Source organism: Pristiophorus japonicus, chromosome 3 (assembly GCF_044704955.1).
Source record: "Pristiophorus japonicus isolate sPriJap1 chromosome 3, sPriJap1.hap1, whole genome shotgun sequence".
NCBI classification, from domain to species: domain Eukaryota; kingdom Metazoa; phylum Chordata; class Chondrichthyes; family Pristiophoridae; genus Pristiophorus; species Pristiophorus japonicus.
The window spans coordinates 56,637,404-56,661,058 of NC_091979.1; the positions used below are offsets into that span (position 1 = coordinate 56,637,404).

Sequence of the window (23,655 nt, forward strand, 5' to 3'; positions counted from 1 at the left end):
GGATGGCCAGCCCTCTAGTTGGTTCCTCGACATATTGGTCTAGAAAACCATACCTAATACACTTCAGGAAATCCTCCTCCACCGTATTGCTAGCAGTTTGGTTAGCCCAATCAATATGTAGATTAAAGTCGCCCATGATAACTGCTGTACCTTTATTGCACACATCCCTTATTTCTTGTTTGATGCTGTCCCCAACCTCACTACTACTGTTTGGTGGTCTGTACACAACTCCCACTAGCGTTTTCTGCCCTTTGGTATTCCGCAGTTCCACCCATACCGATTCCACATCATCCAAGCTAATGTCCTTCCTTACCATTGCGTTAATTTCTTATTTAACCAGCAATGCCACCCCACCTCCTTTTCCTTTCTGTCCAGCCTTCCTGAATGTTGAATACCCCTGGATGTTGAGTTCCCAGCCGAGATCACCCTGGAGCCATGTCTCCGTGATGCCAATTAATTCGTCCACCTTATTCCGAATACTTCTCGCATTGAGGCATAGAGCCTTCAGGCTTGTCTTTTTAACACTCTTTGCCCTTTTAGAATTTTGCTGTAATGTGGCACTTTTTGATTTTTGCCTTGGGTTTCTCTGCCCTCCACTTTTACTTTTCTTCTTTCTATCTTTTGCTTCTGTCCCCATTCTACTTCCCTCTGTCTCCCTGCATAGGTTCCCATACCCCAGACATTTAATTTAAACCCTCCCCAACAGCACTAACAAACATTTCCCCACGGACATTGGTTCCGGTCCTGCCCAGGTGCAGACCGTCCGGTTTGTACTGGTCCCACCTCCCCAGAACTGGTTCCAATGTCCCAGGAATTTGAATCCCTCCCTTCTGCACCACTCCTCAAGCCATATATTCTTCTGAGCTATCCTGCGATTCCTACTCTGACTAGCACGTGGCACTGGTAGCAATCCTGAGATTACTACTTTTGAGGTCTTACTTTTTAATTTAGCTCCTAGCTCCCTAAATGCGTCTTGTAGGACCTCATCCCGTTTTTTACCTATATCGTTGGTACCTATATGCACCACGACAACTGGCTGTTCACCCTCCCTGTCCAAAATGTCCTGCAGCCGCTCTGAGACATCCTTGACCCTTGCACCAGGGAGGCCACATACCATCCTGGTATCTCAATTATGGCTGCAAAAACATCTGTCTATTCCTCTTACAATAGAATCCCCTACCACGATAGCTCTCCCACTCTTTTTCCTGCCCTCCTATGCAGCAGAGCCACCCACGGTGCCGTGAACTTGGCTGCTGCTGCTCTCCCCTGTTGAGTCATCCCCCTCTACAGTACCCAATGTGGTGTATCTGTTTTGCAGGGGGATGACCACAAGGGACCCCTGCACTATCTTCTTTCCACTGTTCTTCCTATTGGTCACCCATCCCCTATCTGGCTGTGTACCTTTTATCTGCGGTGTAGCCAACTCACTAAACATGCTATCAATGACACCATCAGTTTCGCAGATGCTCCAGAGTAAATCCACCCACAGCTCCAGTGCCACAATGCGGATACACTTCCCGCACATGTAGTCATCAGGGACACTGGAAGCGTCCCTGACTTCCCACATCGCACAAGAGGAGCATAACACGTGTCCGAGCTCTCCTGCCATGACTTAACATTTAGATTAACTTAATTTGGCAACAACAATGCTAAAGGTTACTTACTGATAAAGATAAAGAAAAAGAAAAACTACTCACCAATCATCAGCCAATCACTTACCCCCTTGGCTGTGATGTCACCCTTCGATTTATTTCTACTTCTTTTTTGCCTTCTCTCCCTGCTGCAGCTGCACTGGCTGGCCTTTTCTAGGCCTCCCTACGCTGCCGCTCCATCTCACGAACTCCCCGCTGGCTCCTGGACGATGCTGGGTCTTTTCTAGGCCTCCCCACACTGCCGCTCCATCTCACGAACTCCCTGCTGGCTCCTGGATGACGCTGGGCCTTTTATACTCCTCCACACGCTGCTGCTCCGCCTCATGAAATAGCTGGGGTCCCAGCACTGAGCCCTAAGGCACCCCACTAGTCACTGCCTGCCATTCTGAAAAGGACCCATTTATCCCGACTCTCTGTTTCCTGTCTGCCAACCAGTTTTCTATCCACGTCAATACATTACCCCCAATACCATGTGCTTTAATTTTGCACACCAATCTCTTGTGGGACCTTGTCAAAAGCCTTTTGAAAATCCAAATACACCACATCCACTGGTTCTCCCTTGTCCACTCTGCTAGTTACATCCTCAAAAAATTCTAGAAGATTTGTCAAACATAATTTCCCTTTCATAAATCCATGCTGACTTGGACTAATCCTATCACTGCTTTCCAAATGCGCTGCTATTTCATCTTTAATAATTGATTCCAACATTTTCCCCACTACTGATGTCAGGCTAACCGGTCTATAATTCCCCGTTTTCTTTCTCCCTCCTTTTTTAAAAAGTGGCGTTACATTAGCTACCCTCCAGTCCATAGGAACTGATACATAGATTGATTTTCTTGTCTGAAATCCAGCAAAACCCAAAAACCGGCACAGATTCGGTCGAGGATTACGGATTTCAGATTATTGTATTTCTTGTCTGAAATCCGGAAAAACTCAAAAACCGGCATGGACTCATTCTCGAGGATTTCGGATGTTATACCTGTATGCGGGTATCCCATTTGTTGAAGATACTCTGTGCTGGAATACCTGCCCATTTCTTCAAGTAGAAAAGTTATTGTGACACAGGCCCCTGGCCATGCTAATTGTGTCAGCCGTAACATTCTGCATTCCTGCAAAGCTCAGAACAGATAGTGCCATTCAAAACGTTCAATATACCTAATGCTATATTTGCAATTTTTCAAAACTTTAAAAGCAATAATGGCACTGGCTCATTTAATGGGGTTGACTGTCCAAGTTCTTACTGAATTTTGAGGATTTGAATTTGCTCTTGAAGAATAGCAGAGGAAATCAAATTCCATACAAGGTTGGAACCTGTTTATGTGGCACGGAGATTGTTTGAATTCAAATTTCTGTGTCTATAAATGTGTACCCTTGTGCAGATGAATCAATCTTCACTGTGACAAAAATGAGGTCTTTTTCTCTAAGGCTGTTCCTTAAAGGAAAGATATGATTGCATTGGAGAGTGTACAGAGGAGATTTGCGAGAATGTTGCCTGGACTGGAGAATTGTAGCTATGAGGAAAGATTTGATAGGCTGAGTTTGTTTTCTTTGGAACACGGGAGGCTGAGGGGAAACCTTATTGAGGTGTATAAAATTATGAGGGGCCTAGATAGAGTGGATAGGAAGGACCTATTTCCCTTGGCATAGGGGTCAACAACTAGGGGGCATAAATTCAAAGTAATTGGTAGGAGATTTACAGGGGATTTGAGGAGAAATGTTTTCACCCAGAGGATGTTGTGGGTCTGGAACTCACTGTCTGAAAGGGTGGTCGAGGCAGAAACCCTCACCAAATTTTAAAAGTACTTGGATGTGCACTTGAAGTGCCGTAACCTACAAGGCTGTGGACCAAGAGCTGGAAAGTGGGATTAGGCTGGATAGATCTTTGTCGGCCGGCGCGGACACGATGGACCTTCCGTGCTGTAAATTTCTATGATTCTATGGTTCTATGAAAGTCCAGTCACAGTGCACAAGCAGTTTACAAACTGACTGTAGTTCATATCCCTGTACCAAGCTTGCAAGTCTGGCGAAAGGAATAATTCAAACTTAAACAATGCCGTGTGATTGAATCCTTTTTTGTATATGACTGACAATTCCATTTTAAATCTGAATGGTCAGACTCTCAAAACCCAGCGAATACTGGTAACTGTTTTCTGGGATATTAAAAAATGGGTGTTCAGTTTAAATCAAGAATCAATTTGGAGATTCTTTGAAAGAAGGAATTGTTCATTTTGAAATTACTACGAAACAGATTAGATTATTATAAGCTCTCCCAATGACAAACAAATTGCAGTACTTTGTTAGATGAGCATTGTTTTGCACCTGAAATAGGATTAGAATCATAGAATCATAGAATCATAGCATGGTTACAGCTTGGAAGGAGGCCATTTGGCCCGTTGAGCCAGTGCCGGCTCTCTGCAAGAGCACTTCAGTTAGTCCCACTCCCCCGTCTTTTCCCCATAGCCCTGCGAAATCTTTTCTTTCAGCTACTTATCCAACTCCCTTTTGAAAGCAATGATTGAATCAGCCTCCGCCACCCTTTCAGGCAGTGCATTCCAGATCCTAACCACTCGCTGCATAAAATATTTTTTTTCCTCTCTCGCCTTTGGTTCTTTTACCAATCACCTTAAATCTGTGACCCCTGGTTCTTAACCCTTCTGCCAATGGGTTTCTCTCTATCTACTCTGTCCAGACCCTTCATGATTTTGAACACCTCTGTCAAATCTCCTCTTATTCTTCTCTGCTCTAATGATAACAGCCAAAGAACATCATCTGCAAATAGAAAGAAAGAGAGAACTTGCATTTTTATAATGCTTTCCACAACCTTAGGATGCCCCAAAGTGCTTTACTGCCAATGAAGATCTTTTTTTTTAAGTTGTTTCAGTGTACGGAACACAACAACCAATGTATGTGCAGTGATATCTCACAAAACAGCAATAAAAGAAACAGACACAAAAGCAAAATACTGTGGATGCTGGAATCTGAAATAAAAACAGAAAATGCTGGAAATCTCAATGGGTCAGGCAGCATCTGTGGAGAAAGAAATAGAGTTAACGTTTCAGGTCGATGACTCTTTGTCAGAATAGGCGAATGTTCGAAAAGAACAAATTCTTAAGAAGCACTGAAGGGGGAGGGGAAGAAAGAACAAAAGGGAAGATCTGTGATAGAGTGGAAGGCAGGAGAGATTAGAGAGACAAGAGGAATGATGGGCTGGATTGAAATGGCAATGGCCGGAGTTAGAAAACAGTCAATCTGGATACGGAGTCAATGGTGGGATAATGACCAGCTGCCATTGGAGACAAAGAGAAAAAAAACATAAGCTCGGGGGTGGGGGGTGTGGTGGGGGGGGGAGATGAGGGGGGTGCGTAAGGTAGCCAAAGATGGGTGGAGGTTATGCTCTGAAATTGTTGAACTTGATGTTAAGTCCAGAAGGCTGTAAAAGTGCCTAATTGAAAGATGAGGTGCTGTTCCTCAAGCTTGCATTGAGTTTCATTGGAACAGTGTAGGAGTCCGAGGATGGAGGTATCAGAGTGAAAGTGGAGCGGGGAATTAAAGTGACAGGTGACCGGTAACTCAGGGTCACACATGCGGTCACCCAGTCTGCGCTTTTTCTCCCCAATGTAGAGGAAACCACATTGTGAGCAGTGAATACAGTAGAATAACTTGAAAGAAATACAAATAAATTGCTGTTTCACCTGGAAGGACTACTTGGAGCCCTGGATAGTGGGAAGGGAGAAGGTAAAAGGGCAGGTATTGCATCTCCTGCGCTTGCACGGTAAGGTGCTGTGGGAAAGGGAGGGGCTGCTGGGGGTAACTATAGAATGGACCAGGGTGTCACAGAGGGAGCGGTCCCTTTAGAATGCTCGGAGGGGAAGATGTGATTGGTGGTGGGATCACGCTGGAGGTGGCAGAAATGGCGGAGGATGATCCGTTGAATGTGGAGGCTGGTGGGGTGAAAGATCTGGACAAGAGGAACCCTGTCGTGGTTCTGAGAGGGAGGGGGAAGGGGTGAGAGCAGAGGTGTTGGAAATAGAACGGACACGGTCGAGGGCCAAGTTAATCACGGCGGAGGGGAATCTTTGGTTGAGGAAAAAGGAAGACATGTCAGAGGCACTAGTGTGAAAGGTGGCGTCGTCAAAGCAGATGCAATGGAGCCGGTGAAACTGGAAGAATGGAATGGAGTCCTTACAGAATGTGGGGTGGGAGGAAGTGTAGTCCAGGTGGCTGTGGGAGTCAGTGGACTTATAGTGGATACTGGTCAAAGGAGACAGAGAAGTCAAGGAAGGGAAGGGAAGAATCGGAGATAGACCATGTGAAGGTGAGGGAAGAATGGAAATTGGATGCAAAGTGAATGACATTTTCGAGTTCAGGGTGAGAGCAGAAAACGGCAATGATACAGTCATCAATATACCTGAAAAAGAGGTGAGGGAGGGGACCCAAGTTGGACTGGAACAAGGAATGTTCCACATATCCCACGAAAAGGCAGGCATAGCTAGGACCCATGTGGGTTCCCATAACAACACCTTTAATTTGGAGAAAGTGAGTGGAGTTAAATGAGAAGTTTTCAATGTGAGAACAAGTTCAGCCAGGTGGTGGAGGGTGTGGTGGATGGGGACTGGTTAGGCCACTGCTCAAGGAAGAAGTGGAGCACCCTCAGGCCATCCTTGTGGGGGATGGAAGTGCAGAGGGATTGGACATCCATAGTGAAAAGGAGACGGCTGGGGCTGGGAAACTGGAAACTGTTAAAGTGACGGAGGGCATCGGAGGAGTCATGGATGTAGGTGGGAAGAGAGTGGACAAGGGGAGAAAAAATAGAATCGGGATAGGAGGATCTGTGGGGCAAGAACAGGCTGAAATGATAGGTGTACCGGGACAGTCCTGTTTCTGGATCTTGGGAAGGAGGTAGAAGCGGGCTGAAGTGGTGTAGTGTATTGTATTTATTAAGTTTTATATTATTATGCGAGCCTAAGTTGTGTTAATGGAAATAAGTGAAGCTGCTCTGATTGAGACAGAGCCGTTTGATCCCTCTGACTGTCTTCGTTTTGTTGTAGAACAGATCCAAGATACATAGGTAGCATAATGAATGAACAAATACACTGACCCAGTTTTAATGCTGGTTCACTGCTAGGTCAATTGAGGATCTTTAAATACTAGATTTTTAAAAAATGAGAGTAAATATGAAGAGAATCACAGATTGGGATGCCTTAAATAGTTACATGGACATAGTTTATCTAATAGGCTTTTTAAAAACAGAGAAAGCTGCAAAAGCTGGGGTGTAAAGTGATGTGAGAATAATGGAAAGAAGAGTTAGAAAATTAGCTTTAAGTCAAGCAATTCAACCCGCTGAAGTGGTGAAGTGTATTGTATATATTATTACTATATTATTAAGCGAGCATAAGTTGTGTTGATGGAAATAAGTGAACCTGCTCTGATGAGAAATAAAGCTGCTTAACGATTCATATTAAGTCACCTTTCAACTGTGTTTGCTTCGTCTGCCTTAGGAGAGGTTGAAGAATTATACGGTTGACGGGCACAAGTATCTGGTCCAGATCACACGAGAATGCCATTATTACATTCCTACGTTATGGTGTCATACAAATAGACATAGGGCGGTGCAAGTCAACTGCCAGAAAAGTAAGAAGCTCAGACTGCTTTTAAACTCGAGAAAGTATCTTTGGCAGACCTGAATTGGTAACAGCAGTAAACAAAAAATGCCAAAGATCTACTTACTGCAACTCCTCTTTTCATTAGTTCCACAAAAACCAAGTTGAGAGGGATTGAAAAAAACAATGAAAGCTGGCAACCTCGTTCTTCAATATTAGAGGGAGTAATGATATTGATATATGGTTTCTGTGGATTATCTGGAACCTTTGAGTGGTAATGCTTGATCAGGTACTCCAAGTAACCAGTAAGCAAAATAGATTTTCTCCGCAGTGCTTTCTTGTCAGTTTGATTGAAGATCTGAAAAAAATGGAATTAATCATAAATATATTTGCCAAAGACACACAATAAATATATCACATTTTTCAGTGATACAACCAGGACAACATTTTTGGATTAAACATCAATTTTGTTGACGTAAAAATATTACAGTGATTAATGTTCCTTGTTTTCTTGCAATATAACAATTGTGGAGAAACAAGCTATAACTTTCACCACTGGAACACAGAATCTCATTAGACTCTGATATACATTTATATAATCACCTCCCCATCTATTCCATCCTTACATCCAGACAATTAGTAAATTATTTTCAACTGTTATACTTGCGTTATACTTAAAGGTGCTATATAAATACAAGTTATTGTTGTTATTAAAGAAATACTCCAGATTTAAAGAGGATGCATTCCAGGTCAATGAAGCATTTGGAGTACCAGATCTCAAATCATTCCCAGTTACATTGGACTCAAATTTCCCCAGGATTTGCCCTGCTTTGTTTGGAGCAAGTAGCTTTTTTTGGAGTAACTTAAAAATCGCTAATTTCCTCATTTAACTTGCTCCAGTGTAAGTCAGGTAGTTAGGTTTTTTTTTAAGTTTAATTTTTTTTATCCAAAAGGTGGCGTTACCAGCCACTTATGCCTCTTTTGGCCATAGAAGGAAATTTGGCCAGCTTATATTTACTCCAAACTAACTTAGACCAGTGTATGTGACCACTTTTGTAGGCACAGAAAAACCTTACCTACATTTAAGAAATCAGCGTAGGTAGCCAGAGATAGCCGGGGGGGGTGGGGTGGGGGGAGGTGAGTTAGAGGATTCTAAAGCACTAAACACCTGCACAGTACCAGCACAACATCTTCATAATATCATCAAAAATAAAGGAAAGATAAATCAGCGACTGAAAATAGAGCAGTCCTGCCTTGCCGACTGCAGAACGCACCGGCTAGCCCTCCCATCACGGTTAGGGGCGGCAGGCACGCATGACTGCAGGGGTGAGGGATGTTTTTTTTTAACAGTTATTCCTAAATGTTGTGTGGTGATAATGGAACATGATTCAGTCTTAATGCAAAATATATTTTATTGTAAAGTTTACAATGCACTTCAATAACAACAATAACAACAGCAAAGAAAGGCTGCACCTATCCCTCATCCACATCTCGGGGAAAGTGCACTTCCTCATAGGGTCGATGATGGTGGTGGGGCGAGGCGCGGTTGGGGGCTAGGCTTGGGTCTCACCGGTGGCTGGTGCGTGGATTGAAGTGGGAGTGGCATTTGAGTATCCGGCCTTTGTGCCCTTATTGCAGCAGCTGGCTCCCTCATAGCATCTGCCATCGTTTGCACACCCTCTGAAATGCCCGCCCTCAGTTCCCGTCTCAGTGCTGATATGTCTCCTGACAGTGTCGCTACCTCATCATGCACCCGACTGACGGTCGCCACGAGTGATCTTGTAAGGGCATTGGTCTCCTCACCCAATGACATAACCTGATTAACATCTGATGAAGACTGCATCTCAGGAGAGACTGGCTCTCCTTCCCCTCGCCGTAGGTCTGCCTAGTGGCACCCTACCAGTGCGAGGCACAGGCTAGGACGGTGGGGCACTGGGTGCTCCAACATGCATTTCATCACCGCCACTGGGACGCGCAACCTCGGAAGGTGTCAAATCATTGAATGTCGCCACGGAGCTCATGGAGGTTTCTGGCAGTGTGATGCCCTGTACTATGGACTGATCCATATCATGATCAGCATTCTCCCGTGAACACATTTCCATGGACCCCTCCTCCCCCCACCCGCCTTGGTCTGGAACGCAGGCATCTGGATGTTCTGGTTGATCCTCAGGATGTTCAGGATTGTCCTCTTCTTCTGCAAAATACAACAGAACAGTCAAATGGTTAGCAGCACAGGAGGGGGCAGGATGGGTGGCATGAGTAGTCTTACATGTAGCAGGCCAGTCAGCGGGTTGATTTGAAGGGCGACGATACATTTTAATGACTCACCCTCACCCTCACGTGTGGGTCCAGCTTGTGCAGAGCTGATTCTTTTTCTGCAGGTGCGACTCAGCAAGGCAGTGACCCTCTGTTCCAGGGGTTGACAGTTGGTGCAGATTTGGTGGCCCTCCTCCTGTTCTAAGTCTTTCCCTTTTGTTGTGGCCCAATTTCTTCTGCAAAGATAAAAATATAACGTTTCACACGCTTCTGATGGGTGGGACATATACAGATGGTCACATTTACAATTGTAATTCCATTTAAAGATGAATATATTACTTATACTCACTACTTGATCAACGTCCTGCCATTTCTTTTTGCACTAGCTTCCAGATCTTGTGGTATTCACCCCTGCGGAGTATTCTTCTGCAATTATGTTCTATCGTCTTCTCATTTCTTTGGGTGCAACTTTTGTGGGACCACTCTTACTGATATCCAGCTCCAGCCATTTGTCCTCAATGACAGTGACTAGTATCTCCACTTCCTCATGGAGGAAATTCTTTGTTCTTGTTGCACGCTCTCGCATCATTGGTGTATTGGACTTACACTCAGGTTATCTTGAAAAATCACAGTTCTCACCTTTCTTCCACCTATGCAGCACTCCTTTCCATTCCCTCAGCCACCCAAGAATCACTGTTCACACCTTACCTTTACATATGGTCCATTGCCAATGCTGCTGAGGCACTGAGGACGCTCTCCCTTTAATTGGCCAATTGCCAAGCTTCCTGCTCCATTGCGCATGTGAGCACACTGAAGTGCATATTGCGCATGCATGTCTGCTGAAACGGAAATGTGTCCCCCTGCCGGCACTCGAGGAGATGCTGGGCCCAAGCCCCGCCCCCTGCAGGCTGCCATGAGCAAGTGCGGCAGGAGCTCCGCCCCTGCAGGCTCTACAGCGCCACGCCACGGGACCAGAACGATGAAGGAACAGCCAAATTAGGAGGTAAATTTTCAGCGCGTTTTTTGCCCCACAAAGTCGACATACCATGGCTAACTACGACGCTCTAAGCGGTTGGGGAAATTTTGGGGCCCATAGGAACAGGAGAAGGTCATTCATCCCCTCGATTCTAACATTCAATGAGATCATGGCTGATCTGTACCTCAATTCCATTTACCCACCGTGATGTTTGCACATGACGAGTGAAATGCTGGGGCACCAAAAATCGGGAATAAATCCTGCAATAAACTATTTGCACCTTTAAATGTTTTTAACATGTGCTCCTGACACCTGCGGAACCACCTTATTCAATATGGTGGGTGGTGCAATTCTGGCTGGAAATGTGTGTAACATATATACTCTGTACAGCCACCAGAGGGCTCATCCCCTTGAGTCCCAAGGGATCCCACAATCCCTTTGGAGCACAGGTTTTTAAGGAGGCCTCACAGGTTGGAGAGGCATTCTAGAGACCTACAATAAAAGACTAAGGTCACACTTTACTTTGAGCTCACAGTATTCAGTCTGAAACTTTTTTCATACATAACAACTGGCGACGAGATACAGATAGCAAACCCAAAGATACAGAGAACAGTGGGCATCCTGGAGAAATTCTCGGAGGGAGATGATAGGGAAACATTTGTGGAGCGACTCGACCAATACTTCATAGCCAACGAACTGGATGGAAAAGAGAATGCTGTCAAACGAAGGTCGATTCTCCTCACAGTCTGTGGAGCACCAACGTATGGCCTCACAAAAAATCTGCTTGCTCCAGCAAAACCCACGGAGAAACCATACGATGATTTGTGCACACTGGTCCGGAAGCATTTGAACCCAAAGGAAAGCGTTCTGATGGCGCGGTATCGGTTCTACATCTACAAAAGGTCTGAAGGCCAGGAAGTGGCGAGTTATGTCACCGAGCTAAGACGCCTTGCAGGACATTGTGAATTTGAAGGACATTTGGAGCACATGCTCAGAGACTTTTTCGTACTTGGCATTGGCCACGAAACTATACTTCACAAACTTTTGACTGTTGAGACCCCAACCTTGAGTAAAGCCATAGCAATAGCCCAGGCGTTCATTGCCACCAGTGATAATACTAAGCAATTCTCTCAGCACACAAGTGCTGCTACAAGTATTGTGAACAAAGTGATGTTGTTTTCAAATTGCAACACACAGGGCAGGTCACACATGCCTGCATCTGCACGTCTGCAGATGTCTCAGAGTCCACCATCAAGGGTGATGAATGCAAAGCCATTAACACCTTGTTGGCATTGCGGGGGTGATCATCATTTCCATTCATGCCGTTTCAAAGGGTATGTTTGCAAGGGCTGTGGAACAATTGGACACCTCCAACGTATGCGCAGACGAGCTGCAAATCCTGTTAAATCTGCAAACCACCATGTTGCAGAGGAGGACAGATCCACGGCGGATCACGACGAACCAGAGCCTCAGACCGAGGAGGCAGAGGTACATGGGGTGCTTACATTTACCACAAAGTGTCCCCCAATAATGCTAAATGTTGAACTAAATGGACTCCCATGTCAATGGAGCTGGACACGGGCGCAAGCCAGTCCATTATGAGCAAAAAGACTTTTGAAAAATTCTGGTGCAGCAAGGCCTCAAGGGCAGTCTTAACTCCAATTCGTACAAAACTAAGAATTTATACAAAGGAACTGATTCCAGTTATCGGCAGTGCTATTGTAAAGGTCTCCTACGATAGAACGGTGCACAAGCTACCACTCTTGGTATTATCGGGCGATGGTCCCACGCTACTCGGCAGGAGCTGGCTGGGAAAGTTACGCTGGAACTGGGACGACGTCCAAGTGCTATTGGCCTCTGACGACACTTCATGTGCCCAGGTCTTAAATAAGTTCCCTTTGCTCTTCAAACCAGGCATCGGGAAATTCCAAGGAGCAAAAGTGCAAATCCACCTAATTCCGGGAGCGCGACCCATTCATCACAAGGCGAGAGCAGTACTGTATAAGATGAAAGAAAGGGTAGAGATCGAGCTAGACTGGCTGCAAAGAGAGGGCATTATTTCACCGATCGAATACAATGAGTGGGCCAGTCCGATGATCCCAATCCTCAAGGGAGAGGGCACCGTCAGAATCTGTGGTGATTACAAAGTAACTATCAAGTGTTTCTCCCTGCAGGACCAATACCCACTACCAAAGGCCGACGACCTCTTTGCAATGCTGGCGGGAGCTGGATTTGACTTCTGCCTACATGACGCAGGAGCTGGAGGAATCATCGAAGGGTCTCACCTGCATCAACACACACAAAGGTCTCTTCATTTATAACAGATGCCCATTTGGAATTCGATCAGCGGCGGCAACATTCCAGAGAAAAATGGAAAGTTTACTGAAGTCCGCCCCGCACACCGTGGTCTTCCAGGACGACATCTTGGTTACAGGTCGGGACACAGTCGAGCATCTGCAGAACCTGGAGGAGGTTCTTCGTTGACTCAACCGCGTGGGGCTCAGGTTAAAACGCTTGAAGTGTGTTTTCCTGGTGCCTGAAGTGGAGTTCCTGGGGAGGAGGATTGCGGCGGATGGCATCAGGCCCACCAATTCGTAAACTGAAGCAATTGGGAACACACCGAGGCCACAGAACGTGAAATAGCAGTAGGCATTTCTAGGACTCCTGAACTACTTTCCTAACTTCTTACCGGGTCTCAGCACACTATTAGAACCACTGCATGTCTTACTGCATAAAGGGGATGAATGGGTATGGGGCATATAAGCCAAGAAAATGCCTTTGTAAAAGCTCGGAAATTGTTATGCTCAAACAAATTGCTTGTATTGTATGATCCATGTAAGCGTTTGGTACTAGCATGTGATGCGTCGTCATATGGCATCGGGTGTGTATTGCAACAAGCTAATGATTTGGGAAAATTGTAACCAGTTGCTTATGCATCCAGGAGTCTGTCTAAGGCTGAGAGAGCCTACAGCATGATTGAAAAAGGAGTGTTAGCGTGTGTCTATGGGGTAAAGAAATTGCATCAATATCTGTTTGGGCTAAAATTTGAATTGGAAACTGACCATAAGCCACTTATATCCCTGTTTTCTGAAAGTAAGGAGATAGATACTAATGCATCGGCCCGCAACCAGAGATGGACGCTCACGTTGTCCGCATACAACTACGCCATCCGCCACAGGTCAGGCACAGAAAACTGTGCTTTTGCTCTCACTATGCTGTCGTTGCCCACCACGGTGGGGGAAATGGCACAGTCCGCAGATTTAGTCATGGTTATGGAAGCATTTTAGAATGAGCAATCACCCGTCATAGCCCAGCAGATTAAAACCTGGAAGCGCCAGGACCTCTTATTGTCCCTAGTCAAAAACTGTGTGCTTCACAGGAGCTGGTCCAATGTCCCAGTCGAAATTCAGGAAGAGATAAAGCTGTTCCAGTGGCGCAAAGATGAAATGTCTATACAGGCAGACTGCCTCCTGTGGGACAATCATGTAGTGGTTCCCAAGAAGGGCAGAGACACCTTCATCAGTGAACTCCACAGTACTCACCCAGGCATTGTAATGATGAAAGCGACAGCCAGATCCCATATCGATGCAGACTTAGAGTCCTGCGTGCACAGATGTAACACATGCTCGAAGCTAAGCAATGCCCCCAGGGAGGCGCCACTAAGTTTATGATCTTGGCCCTCCAAACCGTGGTCTAGGGTCCATGTCGACTATGTAGGCCCGTTCTTGGGTAAAATGTTCCTTGTGGTTGTAGATGCGTACTCCAAATGGATTGAATGTGAGATAATGTCGGCAAGCATGTCCACTGCCACAACTGAAAGCCTGTGGACCATGTTTGCCACGCACGGCCTGCCCGATGTCCTGGGAAGTGACAATGGGCCATGTTTTACCAGTGCTGAGTTCAAAGAATTCATGACCCGTAACGGGATCAAACATGTTACATCTGCCCCATTTAAAACAGCATCCAATGGTCAGACAGAGAGAGCAGTGCAAACCATCAAGCAGGGAATGAAGAGGGTCACGGAAGGCTCACTGCAGACTTGCCAATCCCGAGTCCTGCTTAGCTACCACACGAGACCCCATTCGCTCACTGGGATCCCACCTGCTGAACTGCTCATGAAAAGAACACTTAAGACAAGGCTCTTGTTAGTTCACCCCGATCTACATGAACAAGTAGAGAGCAGGCGGCTCCAACAAAGTCAATATCATGATAGCACAAATGTGTCACGCGAGATTGAAATGAACAATCCTGTATTTGTACTGAATTATGGACAAGGTCCCAAGTGACTTCCCAGCACTGTTGTGGCCAAAGAGGGCAGCAGGGTGTTGAGGGTCAAACTTTCAAATGGACTCATTCACCGGAAACACTTGAACCAAATCAATCTCAGATTTGCGGACTATCCTGATCAACCCATTTTGAATCTGATCTTCTTTAACCCCCCAACACACACACCAGTGGAAACCGACACAGCGGTTGACGAGGAAACAGAATCCATCATCCACAGCAGCCCAGCAGGACTCACCACACCAGGCAGCCCAGCAAGGCTATCTGCACAGCAGCCCAGCGAGGGCCCAACAGATGACTCACTAATACCAACAATTGCCCCAAGACAATCAATCAGGGCAAGAAGGGCCCCAGATCGACTCACCTTGTAAATAGTTACACTGTTGACTTTGGTGGGGGGCAGTGTTGTTATATATGTAAACTTGTATATACTCTATACAGCCATCAGAGGGCTAATCGCCTGGAGTCCGAAGGGATCACATAATCCCTTGGGAGCACAGGTATTTAAGGAGGTCTCACAGGTTGGAGAGGTGCTCTGGAGACCTGCAATGAAAGACTAAGCTCACACTTTACTTTGAGCTCACAGTATTCAGTCTAACTCTTTCTTCATACATAACAATGTGGGCATGCATCCTGCCTGCAATAGAAACATAGAAACATAGAAAATAGATGCAGGAGTTGGCCATTCGGCCCTTCGAGCCTGCACCGCCATTCAATGAGTTCATGGCTGAACATGCAAATTCAGTACCCCATTCCTGCTTTCTCGCCATACCCCTTGATCCCCCTAGTAGTAAGGACTTCATCTAACTCCCTTTTGAATATATTTAGTGAATTGGCCTCAACTACTTTCTGTGGTAGAGAATTCCACAGGTTCACCACTCTGGGTGAAGAAGTTTCTCCTCATCTCGGTCCTAAATGGCTTACCCCTTATCCTTAGACTGTGACCCCTGGTTCTGGACTTCCCCAACATTGGGAACATTCTTCCTGCATCTAACCTGTCTAAACCCGTCAGAATTTTAAACGTTTCTATGAGGTCCCCTCTCATTCTTCTGAACTCCAGTGAATACAAGCCCAGTTGATCCAGTCTTTCTTGATAGATCAGTCCCACCATCCCGGGAATCAGTCTGGTGAATCTTCGTTGCACTCACTCAATAGCAAGAATGTCCTTCCTCAAGTTAGGAGACCAAAACTGTACACAATACTCCAGGTGTGGCCTCACCAAGGCCCTGTACAACTGTAGCAACACCTCCCTGCCCCTGTACTCAAATCCCCTCGCTATGAAGGCCAACATGCCATTTGCTTTCTTAACCGCCTGCTGTACCTGCATGCCAACCTTCAATGACTGATGTACCATGACACCCAGGTCTCGTTGCACCTCCCCTTTTCCTAATCTGTCACCATTCAGATAATAGTCTGTCTCTCTGTTTTTACCACCAAAGTGGATAACCTCACATTTATCAACATTATACTTCATCTGCCATTCATTTGCCCACTCACCACACCTATCCAAGTCACTCTGCAGCCTCATAGCATCCTACTCGCAGCTCACACTGCCACCCAACTTAGTGTCATCCGCAAATTTGGAGATACTACATTTAATTCCCTCGTCTAAATCATTAATGTACAATGTAAACAGCTGGGGCCCCAGCACAGAACCTTGCGGTACCCCACTAGTCACTGCCTGCCCTTCTGAAAAGTACCCATTTACTCCTACTCTTTGCTTCCTGTCTGCCAACCAGTTTTCAATCCACGTCAGCACACTACCCCCAATCCCATGTGCTTTAACTTTGCACATTAATCTCTTGTGTGGGACCTTGTCGAAAGCCTTCTGAAAGTCCAAATACACCACATCAACTGGTTCTCCCTTGTCCACTCTACAAGAAATATCCTCAAAAAATTCCAGAAGATTTGTCAAGCATGATTTCCCTTTCACAAATCCATGCTGACTTGGACCTATCATGTCACCTCTTTCCAAATGCGCTGCTATGACATCCTTAATAATTGATTCCATCATTTTATCCACTACCGATATCAGGCTGACCGGTCTATAATTCCCTGTTTTCTCTCTCCCTCCTTTTCTAAAAAGTGGGGTTACATTGGCTACCCTCCACTCCACAAAAACTGATCCAGAGTCGATGGAATGTTGGAAAATGACTATCAATGCATCCACTATTTCCAAGGCCACCTCCTTAAGTACTCTGGGATGCAGTCCATCAGGCCCTGAGGATTTATCGGCCTTCAATCCCATCAATTTCCCCAACACAATTTCCCGACTAATAAGGATTTCCCTCAGTTCCTCCTTCTTACTAGACCCTCTGATCCCTTTTATATCCGGAAGGTTGTTTGTGTCCTCCTTAGTGAATACCGAACCAAAGTACTTGTTCAATTTGTCTGCAATTTCGTTGTTCCCCATTATGACTTCCCCTGATTATGACTGCAGGGAACCTATAGTTGTCTTTACTAACCTTTTTCTCTTTACATATCTATAGAAGCTTTTGCAGTCCGCCTTAATGTTCCCTGCAAGCTTCCTCTCGTACTCTATTTTCCCTGCCCTAATCAAACCCTTTGTCCTCCTCTGCTGAGTTCTAAATTTCTCCCAGTCCCCGGGTTCGTTGCTATTTCTGGCCAATTTGTATGCCACTTCCTTGGCTTTAATACTATCCCTGATTTCCCTTGATAGCCACGGTTGAACCATCTTCCTTTTTTTTTTACGCCAGACAGGAATGTACAATTGTTGTAGTTCATCCATGCGCTCTCTAAATGTCTGCCATTGCCCATCCACTGTCAACCCCTTAAGTATCATTCGCCAATCTATCCTAGCCAATTCACGCCTCATACCTTCAAAGTTACCCTTCTTTAAGTTCTGGACCATGGTCTCTGAATTAACTGTTTCATTCTCCATCCAAATGTAGAATTCCACCATATTATGGTCACTCTTCCCCAAGGGGCCTCGCACAATATTGAAGGCTTACAGAATGAGTAGTACCCAAAAAATGGGTAACGAATTACTCGGCCCTTATCTGGAAGAGGAAAGGGTAAAATGCTCCTTTCACTTCCATTTCCTTGTACACCATGACCATTTGATCTAGGGAGCATTTTTTTTTAAATTCAGATGAGTGCAAATGTTTTAAGCAATGTATAATTTTTGCATTAGCTATGCAGATTGAATTTATAGTTTATTTAAAAGGACAGTTATCCTAAAAAATGGTAACTGCAGCCTACTGAGCTATTTTGATAAATGACCTGTCAAATGTCAGCCACCTTTTATATGCATACATTAAATTACATTGCTAACAGAGACATGCTATTTTTTAATTTATAGATTACTAACATGAGAGTTCCATTTGTGCTGGAGGACATTCTGCTCTAAAGGAAAATCTGCAGCAAAAATCCAAAGGAAAATCCTAACAAGGAACAAATTATATCAGCAAAGCATTAATTTTTACACCTTAGATGTTGAAGTGCCAGTAGTTGACGTGAAGTGAAGATGTGTGCCTTAACTCAGCACCGAGGATTTAACAGGAATCCAAACAGAGCCAGCTAACCCGAACTGACCAATGGAAATTTCAGAACACAGCAGCCAATCCTTTATACCTGGGTCGGTCTCACTTTGATGAATATTTTCTTGGACAATAAATTATACCGAAGACTTGAATACAAACTTAAATTCTTTGAGATTTGACTTTCTTGCTGCCGTCTGATCTTAGGGTCAAGGGAATTATCACTTAGCTTCCCCTTTCAAGCGATCTTAGGAAAATGAGCAGAGATATCAGTAATACTGGATCGAGACAAGACAAAACATTGTCTGAAGCTTGGAATGACATTGTTATCATTATCAAACACTTGGGGGGATTTTAGCTTGTAGGAGTACGTGGGTTTGGGTGCGGATGAGAGGGTTAAATACGAGTGCATCGGACAGCTGGCTCCAATCCAGTGACTTTCACGTTTAACTCATGCGCGTTAGGCTGGTTGAGCGCAACCCCTCGGGAGAGGCCGTTTGCCGATTAACATATGGTAATTGTGCAATTGGAACAATATTTCAACACAGCTTTAAGTTTAACGTCGCATACATGGGTTTTCGGGCTCCCTGAAACTGGTCAGTGAAAGTAAGTTGACAACACAATGGCAATTGAGTGGGCTGATTAAAACTCATGGAAATAGTACAATAAATACTCAGTAATCAGCATTGCTTTCTTACCAAATAATAGGAACAGTTTTGTTCACTGTACTTTTGCTGAGTGTTTACTTTCTAAGCTATGGAGGTTTGCTGAATTACACCAGGAGGGGTGCCACCTTGGCTGCCTTAGATTGGGTCTTGGAGGAAGAGCACTACAACCAGCATCAGCAGCAGCAGCCTGCTGTTGAGAGACCTGCTGCTGGGAAACAGAGAGGGCAGCAACAGAGTGAGGAGCAGTTCGCAGAAGGCACTACCCATGACACTGGCTTCACGGACAGAGGTCGAGTTTCCTTGACATGTCGGAACAGCAGTGCCTCAGAAGGCTCAGGCTGTTGCATCAGGTACTGGCAAACATCTGCAGCCTCCAAGAAGAAGACCTGCTCCCTGCTATACACTCATTACCGGTGGCTGTCAAAGTGATCACTGCCCTCAACTTTTTTGCCTTTGGATCCTTCCAGGGCTCTGCTGGAAATATATTTAATATCTTGCAGTCAGCAGCCCACAAATGCATAAGACAGGTGACTGATGCGTTGTTTGCAATTATATGAACTTCGCCTGCGAGCCGCTAGTGAGAATGAGCGGGCTCCTGGGCTAGCAGTTCTGGTTGTCATCCCACAGATGCAAGGCCTCATCGACTGCACCAAGAGTATTCGTGAACCGCAAGGGCTTCAGCTCCATCAATATGCAGCTGATGTGCAATCACAGAAAGCTATTTAAGAACATAAGAACATAAGAAATAGGAGCAGGAGTTGGCCATTTGGCCCCTCAAGCCTGCTCCGCCATTTAATATTATGGCTGATCTGGTCATGGGTTCAGATCCATTTCCCTGCCCACTCCCCATAACCCTTTACACTCTTATTGCTCAAAAATCTGTCTATCTCCACCTTAACTTTATTCAATATCCCAGCCTCCACAGCTCTCTGGGGCGGAGAATTCCAGGGATTTACAACCTACTGAGAGAAGAAATTCCTCCTCATCTCAGTTTTACATGGGCGGCCCCTTATTCTGAAACTATGCCCCCTAGTTCTAGATTCCCCAATGAGTGGAAACATTTTCTCGACATCTAACTTGTCGAGCCCCCTCATTATCTTATACATTTCAATAAGATCACCTCTCATTCTTCTGAACGCCAATGAGTACAGATCCAATTTGTTCAACCTTTCTTTATAAGTCAAGTCCTTCATCTCAAGAATCAATCTAGTAAACCTGGGAACTCAAAATCCAGAGGTATTCAACATTCAGGAAGAATAGACAGAAATGAAAAGAAGGTGGGGTAGTGTTGCTGGTTAAAGAGCAAATTAACGCAATAGTAAGGAAGGACATTAGCTTGTATGATGCAGAATCTGTATGGGTGGAGCTGCGGAACACCAAAGGGCAGAAAACGCTAGTGGGAGTTGTGTACAGACCACCAAACAGTAGTAGTGAGGTTGGGGACAGCATCAAACAAGAAATTAGGGATGCGTGCAATAAAGGTACAGCAGTTATCATGGGTGATTTTCATCCACTTATAGATTGGGCTCACCAAACTGGTAGCAATACGATGGAGGAGGATTTCCTGGAGTGTATTTAGGATGGTTTTCTGGACCAATATGTCGAGGAACCAACTAGAGGGCTGGCCATTCTCGACTGGATGATGTGCAATGAGAAAGGACTAATTAGCAATCTTGTTGTGCGAGGCCCCTTGGGGAAGAGTGACCATAATATGGTAGAATTCCTTATTAAGATGGCGAGTGATACAGTTAATTCAGAGACGAGGGTCCTGAAATAAGGAAAGGTAACTTCGATGATTTGAGGCGTGAATTGGCTAGAATAGACTGGCAAATGATATTTAAGGGTTGATGGTGGATAGGCAATGGCAAACATTTAAAGATCACATGGATGAACTTCAACAATTGTACATCCCTGTCTGGAGTAAAAATAAACGGGGAAGATGGCTCAACTGTGGCTAACAAGGGAAATTAAGGATAGTGTTAAATCCAAGGACGAGGCATATAAATTGGCCAGAAAAAGCAGCAAACCTGAGGACTGGGAGAAATTTAGAATTCAGCAGAGGAGGACAAAGGGTTTAATTAGGAGGCGGAAAATAGAGTATGAGAGGAAGCTTGCTGGAAACATAAAAACTGACTGCAAAAGCTTCTATAGATATGTGAAGAGAAAAAGATTAGTGAGGACAAATATAGCTCCCTTGCAGACAGATTCAGATGAATTTATAATGGGGAGCAAAGAAATGGCAGATCAGTTGAACAAATACTTTGGTTCTGTCTTCACGAAGGAAGACACAAATAATCTTCTGGAAGTACTAGGGGACTGAGGGTCTAGTGAGAAGGAGGAACTGAAGGATATCCTTATTAGGCGGGAAATTGTGTTAGGGAAATTGATGGGATTGAAGGCCGATAAATCCCCAGGGCCTGATAGACTGCATCCCAGAGTACTTAAGGAAGTGGCCCTAGAAATAGTGGATGCATCGGTGATCATTTTCCAACAGTCTATCAACTCTGGATCAGTTCCTATGGGCTGGTGGGCAGCTAATGTAACACAACTTTTTTAAAAAGGAGGGACAGCAAACGGGTAATTATAGACCAGTTAACCTGACATCAGTAGTGGGGAAAATGTTGGAATCAATTATTAAAGATGAAATAACAGTGCATTTGGAAAGCAGTGACAGGATCGATCCAAGTCAACATGGATTTATGAAAGGGAAATCATGCTTGATAAATCTTCTAGAATTTTTTGAGGATGTAACAAGTAGAGTGGACAAGGGAGAACCAGTCGATGCGGTATATTTGGACTTTCAAAAGGCTTTTGACAAGGTCCCACACAAGAGATTCGTGTGCAAAATCAAAGCACATTGTATTGGGGGTAATGTACTGACATGGATAGAGAACTGGTTGACAGATAGGAAGCAGAGAGTCGGGATAAACGGGTCCATTTCAGGATGGCAGGCAGTGACTAATGGGGTGCCGCAGGGCTCAGTGCTGGGACCACAGGTGCTGACAACATACATTAATGATTTGGATGAAGGAATTGAGTGTAATATCTCCAAGTTTGCAGATGACACTAAACTGGGTGGCGGTATGAGCTGTGAGGAGGATGCTAAGATGCTGCAGAGTGACTTGGACAGGTTAGGTGAGTGGGCAAATGCATGGCAGATGCAGCTTAATGTGAATAAATGTGAGGTTATCCATTTTGGGGGCAAAAGCACGAAGGCAGAATATTATCTGAATGGCGGCAGATTAGGAAAAGGGGAGGTGCAACGAGACCTGGGTGTCATGGTACATCAGTCATTGAAAGTTGGCATGCAGGTATTGCAGGCGGTGAAAAAGGCAAATGGCATGTTAGCCTTCATAGCTATGGGATTTGAATATAGGAGCAGAGATGTCTTACTGCAGTTGTACAGGGCCTTGGTGAGGCCTCACCTGGAATATTGTGTTCAGTTTTGGTCGACTAATCTGAGGAAGGACATTTTTGCTATTGACCGAGTGCAGCAAAGGTTCACCAGACTGATTCCCGGGATGGCTAGACTGACATATGAGGAGAGATGGGATCGACTTGGCCTTTATTCACTGGAGTTTAGAAGGATGAGAAGGGATCTCATAGAAACATATAAAATTCTGACAAGACTGGACAGGTTAGATGCAGGAAGAATGTTCCCGATGTTGGGGAAGTCCAGAACCAGGGGACACAGTCTAAGGATAAGGGGTAAGCCATTTAGGACTGAGATAAGTTGTTAACTTGTGGAATTCCCTACCGCAGAGTGTTGTTGATGACGATCTGAATGGCCTACTCCTGCAACTATTTTCTATGTTTTCTATATATTCAAGAGGGAGTTAGATATGGCCCCTATGGCTAAAGGGATCAAGGGGTATGGAGAGAAAGCAGGAAAGCGGTACTGAGGTGAATGATCATCCATGATCTTGAATGGTGGTGCTGGCTCGAAGGGCCAAATGGCCTATTCCTGCATCTATTTTCTATGTTTCTATGTTTCTCTGAATTGCCTCCAATGCAATTGTATTCCTCCTTAAATAAGAAGACCAAAACTGAAAGCAGTACTCTAGGTGTGGCCTCACCAATACCCTGTTCAGTTGTAGCAGGACTTCTCTGTTTTTATACTCTATCCCCCTTGCAATAAAGACGAACATTACATTTGCCTTCCTGATTACTTGCTGTACCTGCATACTAACTTTCTGTGTTTCATGCACAAGGACCCCAGGTCCCTCTGTACTGCAGTACTTTGTAAATTTTCTCCATTTAAATATTAATTTGCTTTTTTATTTTTTCTGCCAACGTGGATAACCTCAAACTTTCTCACATTATACTCCATCTGCCAAATTTTTGCCCACTCATTTAACCTGTCTATATCCCTTTGCAGATTTGTTGTGTCCTCCTCACAACTTGCTTTCCCACCCATCTTTGTATCATCAGCAAACTTGGCTACATTACACTCGGTCCTTTCAACCAAATCATTAATATAGATTGTAAATAGTCGAGATCCCAACACCGATCCCTGGTTACCCCTCTAGTTACCAGTTGCCAACCAGAAAATTATGCATTTATCCTGATTCTCTGTTTTCTGTTTGTTAGTCAATCCTCTATCCATACTAATATAATACCCCCAACCCCGTGAAATTTATCTTGTGCAGTATCCTTTATTTGGCACCTTATCGAATGCTTTCTGCAAATCCAAATAAACTACATCCATTGGTTCCCCCT

At 44.8% G+C, this 23,655-nt stretch overlaps 1 protein-coding gene across 1 annotated transcript in view; it reads right to left on the reverse strand.

Annotated features, from left to right (window-relative positions):
* The window catches only part of kynu (kynureninase), a 295,567-nt gene that overhangs the window by 5,469 nt on the left and 266,443 nt on the right, over positions 1–23,655 (reverse strand). Inside the window, exon 12 of the mRNA XM_070873566.1 lies at positions 7,380–7,610. Within this exon, the coding sequence (XP_070729667.1) occupies positions 7,380–7,610 (231 nt within the window). The remainder of the gene's footprint in view (positions 1–7,379; positions 7,611–23,655) is intronic.